The 12,093-nt window shown below is 50.2% G+C and overlaps 1 protein-coding gene across 1 annotated transcript; it reads right to left on the bottom strand.

Moving 5' to 3' along the window:
- Positions 1-622: 622 nt before the first annotated feature.
- LOC102456599 (P2Y purinoceptor 4-like) lies at positions 623-11,372 on the bottom strand. Its single transcript, XM_075905717.1, has 2 exons — positions 10,915-11,372; positions 623-7,749 (listed from the first exon to the last, which is right to left on the bottom strand). Exons 1-2 carry the CDS (start codon positions 11,222-11,224, stop codon positions 6,761-6,763), a joined length of 1,299 nt encoding a protein of 432 aa, XP_075761832.1. The 5' UTR covers positions 11,225-11,372; the 3' UTR covers positions 623-6,760.
- Between the last annotated feature and the right edge of the window lie 721 nt (positions 11,373-12,093).

Below are 12,093 nucleotides of genomic sequence, written 5' to 3'. Positions count from 1 at the left end.
CACTGGCTTTCAAGTCACCTCCGAGCTGGCGTCACCTGCCAGCTCCTTGGAGCTCTCGGGGAGGAGCGCTCAGCACAGCTCACTGCTGTAGGTGGGAGAGGAGGCAGTTTAAAGCCGTCTTTGCACCCCCCGCATGTCAGTGTGCCGGCCGGGCCCCCATCAGAACAGATGGCAGGCAGCCTTCTGGCCGTTGGAGGCTGCGCCGGCTGCCAGTGACAACAGGGAGCCCTCTTGGCAGCGCACAGGGCTGCTCTGTTTATGCCCGATGATCGGAGTTGGATGCGGGTGGGGGAGAGAGTTTAATGGAACCATATTTCCCTTGATGTTCTGTCACAGCCAGCATGGGGAGGCCTCAAAGTGATGCGGCAGGATGCAATGACTCTGTTTAGCAATTGAGATAGAAATATAGCCGTGTTAGTCTGGGGTAGCTGAAGCAAAATGCAGGACAATGTAGCACTTTAAAGACTAACAAGATGGTTTATTAGATGATGAGCTTTCGTGGGCCAGACCCACTTCCTCAGATCAGGAAGTGGGTCTGGCCCACGAAAGCTCATCATCTAATAAACCATCCTGTTAGTCTTTAAAGTGCTACATTGTCCTGCATTTTGCTTTAGCAATTGAGTGTGTTTGTGGTAACCCTATTAGTGAGCATCCTGCCTCTCCAAGTCAGTGAGAATTCATTGACTCATAGAGGCTAGGCCTACACTGTAGGGTTTTTTTTTTTGGAAAAAGCTATTTAAATTGTGCCAGGCAATTTGTGTAGCTTTTTCTGATCACTTCTCCAGAAGAGGCTTTTCCTCCATTTGGCCCGTCTAGACGGGGCCAAATGGCGGAAAAGCCTCCTCTTTCGGCAGAGCCGTTATCCCCCGTAGAACGAGGAAGACAGGGCTCCCTGAAAGTTCACGTTTTCTTTTCCACATGAAAAAAGCGGAAGAACAAACACGTTCCTTGGATACGGCGGAGTTTTTCTGGGATATTTCCGGTCTCCTGGAAAACCCCCACAGTGTAGACATACCCAGAACTGCAGGGTTAGAAGGGTCAACACGGGCCAGCTCATCTAAACTTCTGCCAAAATGCCATTGACTTGCAAGGGGCTTGGCTCAGGCATGTGTCACCCCTATTGTTCTCACATACGTTTTCTAGCGAGGGTGGCAGCTCCGCATACGTAAGGTAGGGACCAGCTTTTTGTTAAAAGCATAAGACCATAATGACCATTCACATTGGGTCAGACCAAAGATCCATCTAGCCCAATAGCCCGTCTTCTGAGAGTGACCAGTGCTCGAGGCTTGAGAGAGAATGGTCCCATTCCAGCCTCTGGCAGTAAGAGACTGAAACCGTTTTGATCTCTCTGCTCCCTGCTTTTGTTAGGTGTTACCCAATCGGTGTGAACAGCCTGCTGTGTAGGCCGGGAGCAGAGCGTTTGAGGAAAGGTTTGAGGTGATCTTGCAAGGCCCCAGTGAGATACAATCATTCAAAACACAGGGAGATTTCACTTCCTGGACAATTCCCTAACTTATTTCTTTACTTGTATGTGTGCACCATGGGGTGTTCCCCAAAATAACGTGTCCGGGAGATGCCACATCTGGTTTATTCCATTGTCCTGGATTGAGAAGTGGCACCTTCCATTATTTTTGTGACGTCTGGGGGGTTAATTCTGGAGTCTTTTTTTTTTAATCTGGCAACTTGTAAACTCTGCAGCCCCTGTGCTAACATTTAGGATGCCCACAGCCACAGTGTGTAGACTTAATCAAGTGCACATACAAAGCAGCAGAATATATTGCTTGGATTTAAACATGAAAAGACTTCTTAAAGTCTTTACAAGAATCCATAGGAGCTCCCACAGAGTTTACAAGCCCATTAGAGACTCTTGTAAAGTTCATGAACACTAGCTAGGTTCCTGCAGTGCTTATTATTACTGCTACACCCACTTCTATAATGCCTCTTGTCTTCACAGACACTTAATAACAGGAGTAACACAGCCACAGTTAATTGCTGAACAAAGTCAATGCATCCTCCTTAAGGGAGGTTCCAAAGCGGATGGAGAAAGGCTGTTCTCAGTAGTGATCGATGACAGAACAAGGAGCAATGGTCTCAAGTTGCAGTGGGAGAGGTCCAGGTTGGATATTGGGAAAAACTATTTCCCTAGGAGGGTGGGGAAGCACTGGAATGGGTTACCTAGGGAAGTAGTGGAGTCTCCATCCCTAGAGGTATTTAAGTCTCGGCTTGACAAAGCCCTGGCTGGGATGATTTAGTTGGGATTGGTCCTGCCTTGGGCAGGGGGCTGGACTTGATGACCTTCTGAGGTCTCTTCCAGCTCTATGGTTCTATGATCTTGCATCATCATGTAAAGGTCCAAAGGCAGAGATTTTGGATAGGCAAACCCTGACACCAGGCACCCCAGGACATTCTGCAAAGTTTATAAGCAGCACACGTGGATCAATTTTTCAGAGACTTTTGAGGCCTTTCAAACGCACTCAGTGTTGCCAAAGGCAGTAACCATGTCCCATTTTCACCCATCCGCAAAAAGCTCTCTCAAAAACACAAACAAAAAAACTAAGGAAATTCCCAAACAAAAAACTTTGGTTAAAGTTAAAACCACAAGGAGCCCTCTGGCACCTTAAAGACTAACAGATTTCTTTGGGCATATGCTTTCATGGGCTGGAACCCACTTCGCCATGTGGCGCCCTCCCAAAATAACCTGGCCAGGAGATGCCACGTTTAGTTTATTCTGTTGGGCTGGAGGAGAAGTGGCATCTTCCTTGACTTTTGTGAAATCTGATGGGTTAATTCTGGAGTCTTTTTTTTTCTTTTTCTTTTTAATAAAGAGCATTAGAATAAAGAGGAATCTTGCTCTTGGAGCCAATATCCTTCTTAAAAACGTGGTGTTGCTCCTCCTCCAGGCCTGAGTCTCTTCTGACGCTACTGTTCCTTCCCAGAACATACCTTCCAGCCTGTACGTTTTGCACTCACTTGAAGACCCCTCCTCTCCCTGTCCGATTTGCACAGTCTCGCTCGGAAACAGGGTTTCTTGGCTGCAGAATGTAAACTGGGACCGTCTCGTTTCTTGAGAGTTGCATTAAGTGGCTGTTGGGACTTTGCTTTGTTTACCCTGCTCGGCTGAGTTTAGAAATACGTGTCAATGCTGGATTCTTTTGAGACAAATAACTTTCCCGGGGCAAATCCAGCAGCCATTGTTCTTGGGTTTTCCTCTGCTGCTTGGGTTCCCCGCTTTGCATGTCAGCAGTATCAGCGACATAACAGGGCTTAGATCACAGTCATGTGATTTAGGGAACTCTTGTTATGCTGAGGGCAGGTGAACTGCAGACAGAAATAGCACAAGATTCCTTCACCCCTGTCTGCCAATGGCCTTCAAGCCGATCTTGAAGGGCCTCCTCTTTCGTTGGGGCAGCTCGTCCTGCCCGTTCCATCCTTTGCTTTGTTGCAGAAGGTCCCAGGCCAGGCTGTGGGGTTTGTAGCACAACTGCATGGCCATTAGGGATGGGAAGGGAGGGCACCAGCACCTCTGCTGTAGCTCACAGACCAGGTCTCAGGCAGCATGGCCTTTGTTCACTCTGAGTGAGGCTGGAGTGCTCTTTGGTCCAGCCTCGCCCGAGGGAGCTGGAGGTGGTGAACTTGCAAGGTCCTCCCAGCCCTACATGTCTGCAAGGTCCTCCCAGCCCTACATGTCATGACCACGGTGGTGTAGCGAGGAGAGGACGAGTGGGTGGGGCCAGCTTTCAGATGGGCGGGCAGTGAAGGAGTGAGGGGGATGGGGCCCTAGGGGGTGGGCTGGAAGGAGCTGGTGTGCAGGAGGGATCCAGTGCCCTGTGGCGAGGGGACAGGAGTCATGGGGGACCTGCCCCCCCTTACTGCTCAGCAGATGCCCAGGGCACACAGGCTGCAGGCCACACTCATGAGGCAGAGGGGGACCCTACCGGGGCTTGAGCTCTTCCCACCCTTCCCAGAGCCAGCCTAGTGCCTGCCAGCCCTGCCCCATCACTCTCCTGCTGGCCCCAGTGCCAGCCCTGCCCCATGAGGTACATCCCCGACAGGGCTAACACTGGGGCTGGAGACCAGGGCAGAGTACGGGGTGCCAGCAGGGGAGCAATGCGACCAGGCTGACGGACACCCAGCCGGGGTCAGGAGTCCCTGCCTGTGGATTTGGGGAGTGCCGGCCCTGATTTGGGTGGGCCTGGATCCCAAGCAGGTGGGCTATGGCCCACTCAGAGCTACGCCCCTGCCACTGTTGGGACTGAGTTGCCAACCCTGTGATGTGAGCTGGGACAGAGCATTTCATTACAGTTCAAGGTGGCTGCCTGTTAATATCGTAATAATAAACCTGAAAGCTGGCCCCACCCACTCTCCTCTCCTCGCTGGCATTTAACCTTGGCATTTTAGTCCAGAACTTGGTTATAACTCATCTCATAAACAGGAGGCCCCCAAAAATCCACATCTAGGTAACGGACCATCGTTCTAGACAAAGAAAACACAAGCAAGAGGGTCTTTTGCACTTTAGGATGGCTCCTGTGTATAGGAACAGAGCTGACAGAGCCCCAACAAAACACAAAAAGAATCCTTAGGAGCCTACTCAGTGTTAAAGATATTCTTGTGTTGTGCATGTTATTCCTCAGTTGTTCACAAGATGGCCTTCCTCACACATGCAACCCCTGGAAATGCAAGGAAGGCGTCAGAAAGCGAACGCCTTCTGCCTGGTTGGTCGCAGTTTGTTATTGAGTGGGTGTGATTTGATAAGAAACTCCGCCTCTCTCATTCTAACAGGTGCTGGTTGAAGTTTTTCCACGGAAGCTGTTTTTTGAAGAGAAATAGGAGGGTTGGCAAAATCCATTTTTTTTTGCAAAGAGTATTTGCTTTTTGCCAAAAACGTTGAGGTTTTGTCAGAACGTCTTGGATGAGTGTTTTCTATGAAGAGTCATAATTTTCCAAGGAAACAGCTCTCATTTCCTCACCAGCTGTGTCTCTAACTTAGCAGCGGTTGGTTTGTGGTGTCAAGACAGAGCTGCAGGAAGTCCTGCTCGGAGTTTATCCCAGATCTGCAGAATTTTCGCTTTCTAGCCTAAGCACTAGACCAGGGACGGACAGTAAAGTGAACGTTCTGCAAGATAAACATTGATCCCTGGAAGGAAGCCCCGGGGGTCACCTTTTTGTATTGTCCTATTTTGTCTTTAGACGATAAATTTGGCTAAGTGAGGTCACTGAATTTCTTGAACAGTTTGCTTAATGAACCACAAGCCGAAGTCTGTATGCCATCATGTGCCAATAGTGTCCGTCTGCTATGTATATTGGACAAACTTCTCAGACACTTCGCCAAAGAATTAATGCCCACAAAACAGACATCAGACAGTTTCACAAAGAAAAAACAGTTTCTTGCCATTTCAACCAGCCTGGGCATTGTCTCAACGACATTACTACCTGCATCCTGCTTCAAAGAGGCTTTAACACAAGACTTCAAAGAGAAGCCTCTGAACTGTCATTCATGCTAAATTTGACTTTTACGAATGAGGCTTAACAAAGATCCTAATTATCTCACCCATTACAAAGATAGCTTCCCCAATTATCACCACTAATATCATTACCTCATAGACATTAACCTCCCTCCCCCATTATCCCTCTGTTCTAAAATCTGATTTATCTATTTTATATGTGTTCACTTTTTTTGTTTGTTTGTATCCCTTTGGTATATATGGTCGTGCCAATATTCTTCCACAATTTGATCTGAGGAAGTGGGTCTGGCCCACAAAAGCTCATCATCTAATGAACCATCTTGTTAGTCTCTAAAGTGCTGCATAGTCCTGTATTTTGTTTCAGCAAGACTGGACTAACACGGCTCCATCTCTATTATTATCCGGAGAAAGGTTCTCTTTCCTGTAGCCTTTGGTGCTGGGTTCACACGCCCTCAGTCCTGCACCTCGCGTTGCTTGTCACCGTCGGACATTTTTTTCCTCCTGGTCAGAAGCTGCCTCATGATTTGCAGGGGAGACAGAGGCTCAGCGTGCTTTGCTCCTCTGCAGAAATGGGAGTTTTCTTGAGGTTCGCTGGCAGTGAGAAACTTTTTTGGTTTACATACTTCAGTCCAGATCAGCAACCCTACCCTAGCTGTGCTGTGCCATTCCAGAAGCACCCAGGGAAAGTCAAGTTGGCAGATCTATCTGCCCAAGGATTTCCCTTTACAGCTGTCAGTAGGGCGGTGTGGGACTGCAGAAGCATATGGCAAGAGCACTCCAGTGATCTCCTGGTTGCAGGAATGACCCTTGAGGGACCATTACAATTGGCAAATGGAGCAGTCCTGTGGTTGCTCTACGTTATGCCAGGGGATGAACTGGCACTCAGCAGCCCTGGGTCTCTGGGTAGATCTACAGTGCAATCACGGGGTAGGAGAGCAGGTCATGTAGGCGTACTTGAGCTAGCTTTAATTTAGCTAGCTTGAGCACTGGAGCAAGGAAGCCGAAGCATCGTGCACTTCAGCATGGCCCGCCCCTCTCAGCAATTAGGGTTGCAGGCGGTCTTGCAGGCATACCCTGGTGCACTGCTAAAGCTTCACTTCTCTAGTGCTCATCCTACCTTGGATGTAACTACATGACTGGCAACCATACCCTGTCTTCGCAGGGGAGATGCACCATCAGAGCCATGTTTGCCGTCTCCTGACTCTGTCCTGGCTCTACCAAGATCTGGCCTTCACAATTTACAGCACCTCTGACCGGTCCCCCTGGAAGAGCTAGCATGGGCCTTGAATCCTGCACATTCACTTGAAGAACCGGAATTTTCTCAGGGATTTGGAAAAAGACTCGTTAAACTTCTCACTGGAAAAATTGTAGATCAAGGGATTGAGACAGCAGTTCACCAGGGTGAAGACCCAGGAGGCATAATAAGCAATTTCCACCTGGAGCAGGAGCTTGCAGGACATGTTGTAATACTTCACAATCACTCCCACAGTCCTGCTTACGTGCAGCGGCACAAAGCAAATGATGAAGATAGCCAGTGACACCATTATCAGCTGCAAGGACTTTGTTTTCATCACCCTGCCCCGGAGACTCGTACTGCTCATTTTCATAATGATCGCTCCCAGCAAGGCGTAGCAGATCAAGGAGATGCCAAAGGGGAGGAGGAAGGAGATGGTCACCAAGAAGATACTGTAGTACAGGTAAACAGAGGAGAACTCTGACTGATGGATGCTCAGACACTTCACGGTGCCATTGAGTACCGAAGTCTTGAGGACAAAGAAAAGGGGCAGCCCTTGGATGCATAGGACAAACCATACGAACAAGCTGAGCTTCTTCAGGAAGGACTTTTTCTTCCAGAGGGTCCTGGTGCTGTAATGAGCAACTGCGAGGTACCTGTGGATGCTGATGAGCGTCAGGAAGTAGATGCTGCCATACAGGTGGGTGCTAAGAATGAAGATTTTGAGCTGGCAGAGGAACTGACCAAAGAGCCAGCTGTTGCCCAGGCTGAAGTAGGTAACCATCAGAGGCACAATGGGAATAAGGAGGGTGTCCATTAAGACTAGGTTGAACTGGAGGATCAGGCTGGAATTCCACCGCTTGATATGAAACCAGAATATCCACAGGCTGGTGCTGTTCAGAACAAGACAGGCCACAAAGAGAATGCTCAGCAGGATGGGGATGATCACGGGCAGCACCTGTGGCTTACACTCCGTGCTGGTGCTGGTGCTGGTGCTGGGATACCCGCTGGTGGCTTGAACGCTCTGGGAAGAAGCCTCCATACTTGTCTGACCTGCAGGAGAAGAGGCAAGAAAGGGAAAGGGCTGAAACCCACCGGGCCCGTCTTCTCTCTTTGGGGGCAAATTTTAGAACAGTGCAGGGAGGTGTGGCAGAAGCAGGTCTGCAGCATGGTTACGGAGTCCTGCAAGGGCACCACACTAGGAGTCTCTTGGACCAACGGCATCGGCCAAGCCTATGGCATTTACCCAACCAAGGAATGCGACACAGGCCAAATTCAGCCCTTCATAAGCAAATGCAAACCCAAGAAAACGAAAGCTCTGAGCCTGCTTACCCCAGGCTTGAGTTTTCCCAGAGTGTCAGAAAATTCCCAGCTTGCTGGAGGCACCATGAGCCTACCTGGTGGAGGGGCAGCGGAGGGATGCTTATGCGCAGCCTCTTGAAGGGAAGATCCTGTGTTCTTTGGTTGAGGGAGGGCAGAGAGGTGATGGGCTCCCCTGGCCTTTTCTGGTGTTAACCTCTCCACTGCCAAAGCCCTGCAGCACAGCTCCCTTTCTTCCTGCCAACAAGGACTAGACAGGATTTCCCTTTGGGATCCCAGAATGCTGCTCTTTAAATTAGATTCCTCAGGGCAGACCACGGAGCTGGGACTGGGCGGCCACATGTCATGGGACTTGGTTAAGTTGATCGACCTCCACCCAGACCCACTCAAGCGAAGCCCTCAGCCCCTCTGACGGGCTGTTTACAGCCCAGTTTTCAAGCATGGGCGGCTAATGCTGGGGATGTGCCTCATGGGCAGTGTATGAACCTCCCCTTCGGGAAAGCCCCACCCCTTCCACCTGAGGCCCTACCAGAGTGCTGAGGGCCCCTCTCCACCATGGCCAGAGGCGCCCTGACCGAACTACCCCAAGCCACTAGCCAGCCCCACTGCTAGGTTGCTGATCCCTGAGCTCCTACCTGCTTGGGGGAGAGGATGGGGCAAAGGTGGGACCAGGGCTTGGCCTAGGGGAGCTTTACCTCCCCATGCCTATTATACCCACCGCCCTTGATGTACGTCCATATTAAAGCCCTAACCAGCCATTTCAGGCTCTCCAATCTGTGTTTAGGTGCACGTACGTTGGTGTACTGTTAGATATTTTGCAGGCAAATATAGGCACCCTGCAACATCAGCCACTGCTCAGCTTTTGAAGCTTGAGTTGTTCCCCCAAAGTACCCAAGAGTTCAATCACTTTTTGCACCAAATGCTACAGCAGGCAGCATGCTCCTCCCTACCCCCATCAGTCACTTAAAACCCTACACTAGGAGTGGCCAACCCGTTAAAGGCAAAGAGCCATAATAGCTGGGGATAGAACATGAAGAGCTGTGGGTAAAAAAAGTTGTTGAGGAAAAGAAAAAAAAAAAAGGATGCTGTGCCTTTAAACACAACTCCGGGGCTTTTTGGCCACATCAGGCGCCCATCGGCTGGTGCCATCTTACTTTGTCATACTGGGTGGTGAGCACAGGGAAATGAGGGCTGGGGGCCGTTTTTAAGGGGCCGGGGCAGCTTCATGAGCCGCACTTGTAGGGGGGGGAAGAGCCGCATGCGGCTCATGTTTGTCCACCCCTGCCCTACACGGACCCTGAAAGGAACCGCGTGTCAGACGGCCCATCAGGCACCATCAGCACTTCACTGCCTCTGGATCTATTCACCCTGCGTCCATAGTGCAGCTTATAAGACTTTTGTAGGATTCTTCTCTGGAGACCACATCCAGCGTGACACTCGCCACATGACGCCAGCGGGGCAGCTGGGTGTGGCTGCAGGGGAGCAGCGTGTGGGAGGAAGTGAGTTGAGCGTGTTCGTTGTTCTCCCCCCCCCCCATGGAGGTATTCTTAGACCATCAGCAGTTTCATTCTCTGATGGTTTATGGGGCAGACAGAAACCTGCAATTTAATTGCATCTCACGCTTCCCTTCAGGGCCACTGAGTGACTTTATACTCGGGCTCACAGAAGAACTGGCTGAGGGATTTGTGAGCGGTTTGGAGGGGAATGTTATCTGCGTCAGTAGCACAGCAGACTGAGAATCAGCCAACTTAGTTTCAAGTCCTCAGTTTTCCACAAGTCCTGAGACACTTTGGGTCACTTTAACCACTCTGTGCCTCAGTTTCTCCCTCTCTAATATCTTACTTATTACCCAGACCAGGGGCTGGCTGCAACTTAATTATCAATTGAAAAATGCTGAGGAGGCACAGGTGAGGTGTGTTACTGTGACACCATTGCAAAGTGTTATCAGGGGTCTGTTCGCTTGTGATGCACATTCTGCTCCTTGCTACTCGGTGTTACAAAGTAAATTCCTTCCACTCCAAACTGCCTCCCGCCAGGGTCCTCCAAACCAGGCAGCCCACAGGGCGTTCCAAAGTAAGTTCAAGACAAAAGGTGTCAGGAGCCTCCTATTGCAGGTGGCAGAGACACTGACTTCAAAGCCATGGACACGGGTGGAGCGGATTCTCTTTCCTCTCCAAAGCAGAAGTTTTGTTGGCGCAAAGAATGGCCCCGGATTTTAGACTGGCAGCTATCCATGGTCCACAGATAAAACACTGGGCTTCATTTTCCTCCCATTGGGATACATCAGACAAGATTTACAAAATCAGGGTGCGATCTGGATGGGGCTGACTAGCTCAAGAACTGGGCCCCGTTCAGAGCCAGCTCCCTTGGAGCTGATCCTGCTCTTCAGGGACGTTTTCAGTATCAAACTCTGCATGAATAGGCACCAGAATCAGAACAAGGGCTTAAATCTCCTCTTGCATATTGTTGGGAGGCACAAAGAAACATGGCAGGAGTTACCTAGTCACCTGAAAGCCCCTTTAAACTAGCGCAACACGCCAGGAAAAGCCCCAATTATCTCTTGATCTTGAAATGGAACGCAAGCCGTAAACCACATGCTTTGCAGTTACTGCAGGGCCAGATTCTGTTCTCCGCCCCAGCAGTGTAAACAGAATTACTCCGGACGGACACCAGAGGAGCTGAGAACAGAATCTGACCTGGAGTCTCTGCATAAAGCAATAATTTGGTGCTTTCTATCTGGGTTAAAACTCTCCCCTCTTTGGCTTTCATGCAGTCTTGTTGATTTCAGGGAGGTAGTTGCCCCGTACGAACTGAACAGTGAGTTTGGTAGTTGTCTCCTGTGCACATAAAACCCTAGCACATAATAAACAGGTGGGAACAAGTCATCTGGGGACTTACCCTGCTTCTCGGCGAGAGGGGATGTGGAGCTGTTCTTCATCAGCCGCCCTGAAGCCTTCCCAGCAGGAAGCCACATGGCTACTAGCTCCTTCCAACTTGCAGACAGAGGCAGAGCTGAGGGGAGGGAAGCTGCTTCAGCAACTCTCGGGAGGAAGAGACAGTTCAGCAATGACACTGCTGCAGTTTCTGTCAGCACAAGTGGGTGGCGTGGTGTTCCAGGTACAGCTTGACTCCTTGCCCTGGGGCTTGTGAGCGCCCAGCCAGCCCCCCTGCAGCGTGAGTGCCTCCAAATATGAACATTTGGTCCCATATGAAGAGAGATTAAAAAGACTTGGACTTTTCAGCTTAGAAAAGAGGAGACTAAGAGGGGATATGACAGAAGTCTATAAAATCATGACTGGTGTGGAAAAAGTGAATAAGGAAAAGTTATTTACTTATTCCCACAATATAAGAACTAGGGGTCAGCAAATGAAATGAACAGGCAGCAGGTTTAAAAGGAAGCTTTTCTTCACTCAGTGCACAGTCAATCTATGGAACTCCTTGCCAGAGGATGTGGTGAAGGCTAGGACTTTAACAGGGTTCAAAAAAAAGCTAGATAGATTCATGGAAGTTAGGTCCATCAATGGTTATTAGCAGGGCTCGACAAACTGCGGCAAGAGTTACTCGCCAGTCCCGCATCGCGCATGCGCCAGTGAATTGGGTGCACGGAGCAACCGGCTGAGATCTATTCGCCACGGACAAGTAGAAACGGCGGCTTGTCGAGCCCTGGTTATTAGCCAGGATGGGTAGGAATGGTGTCCCCAGCCTCTGGGGATCACGTGAGGATTCCCTGTTGTGCTTCCTTCTTCAGGGGCATCTGGCATTGGCCACTGTCGGCAGACAAGATACTGGGCTGGACGGACTGTTGGTCTGACCAGGTCTGGCCGTTCCTATGTACTTATGAATCTGCGGGGCTTGCGGGCAGCCAACTCCTTCCCCCGAACTAGACCAGCATGGGCGAGGAGAACCACAGCCTGTGCACAGGTGGAACTGGACCCCTCAGAAAAGGGTCAGGCTCGGGGATGAGGGTGCTGTGAGTGCCAGCGCAGCTCTCGCTAGCGTTCCCCTCTCCCACAATATGCACCAACCCAACGTGAAAGGTCAGAGCGAGTACAGACTCAGCCAAGGGCTGGCAGGGAG

The sequence above is a fragment of the Pelodiscus sinensis genome, chromosome 22 (assembly GCF_049634645.1).
Source record: "Pelodiscus sinensis isolate JC-2024 chromosome 22, ASM4963464v1, whole genome shotgun sequence".
Taxonomy (NCBI): Eukaryota; Metazoa; Chordata; order Testudines; family Trionychidae; genus Pelodiscus; species Pelodiscus sinensis.
The sequence above is the reverse complement of the archived record's forward strand: the minus strand, read 5'-3'. Positions and strand labels throughout refer to the sequence as shown.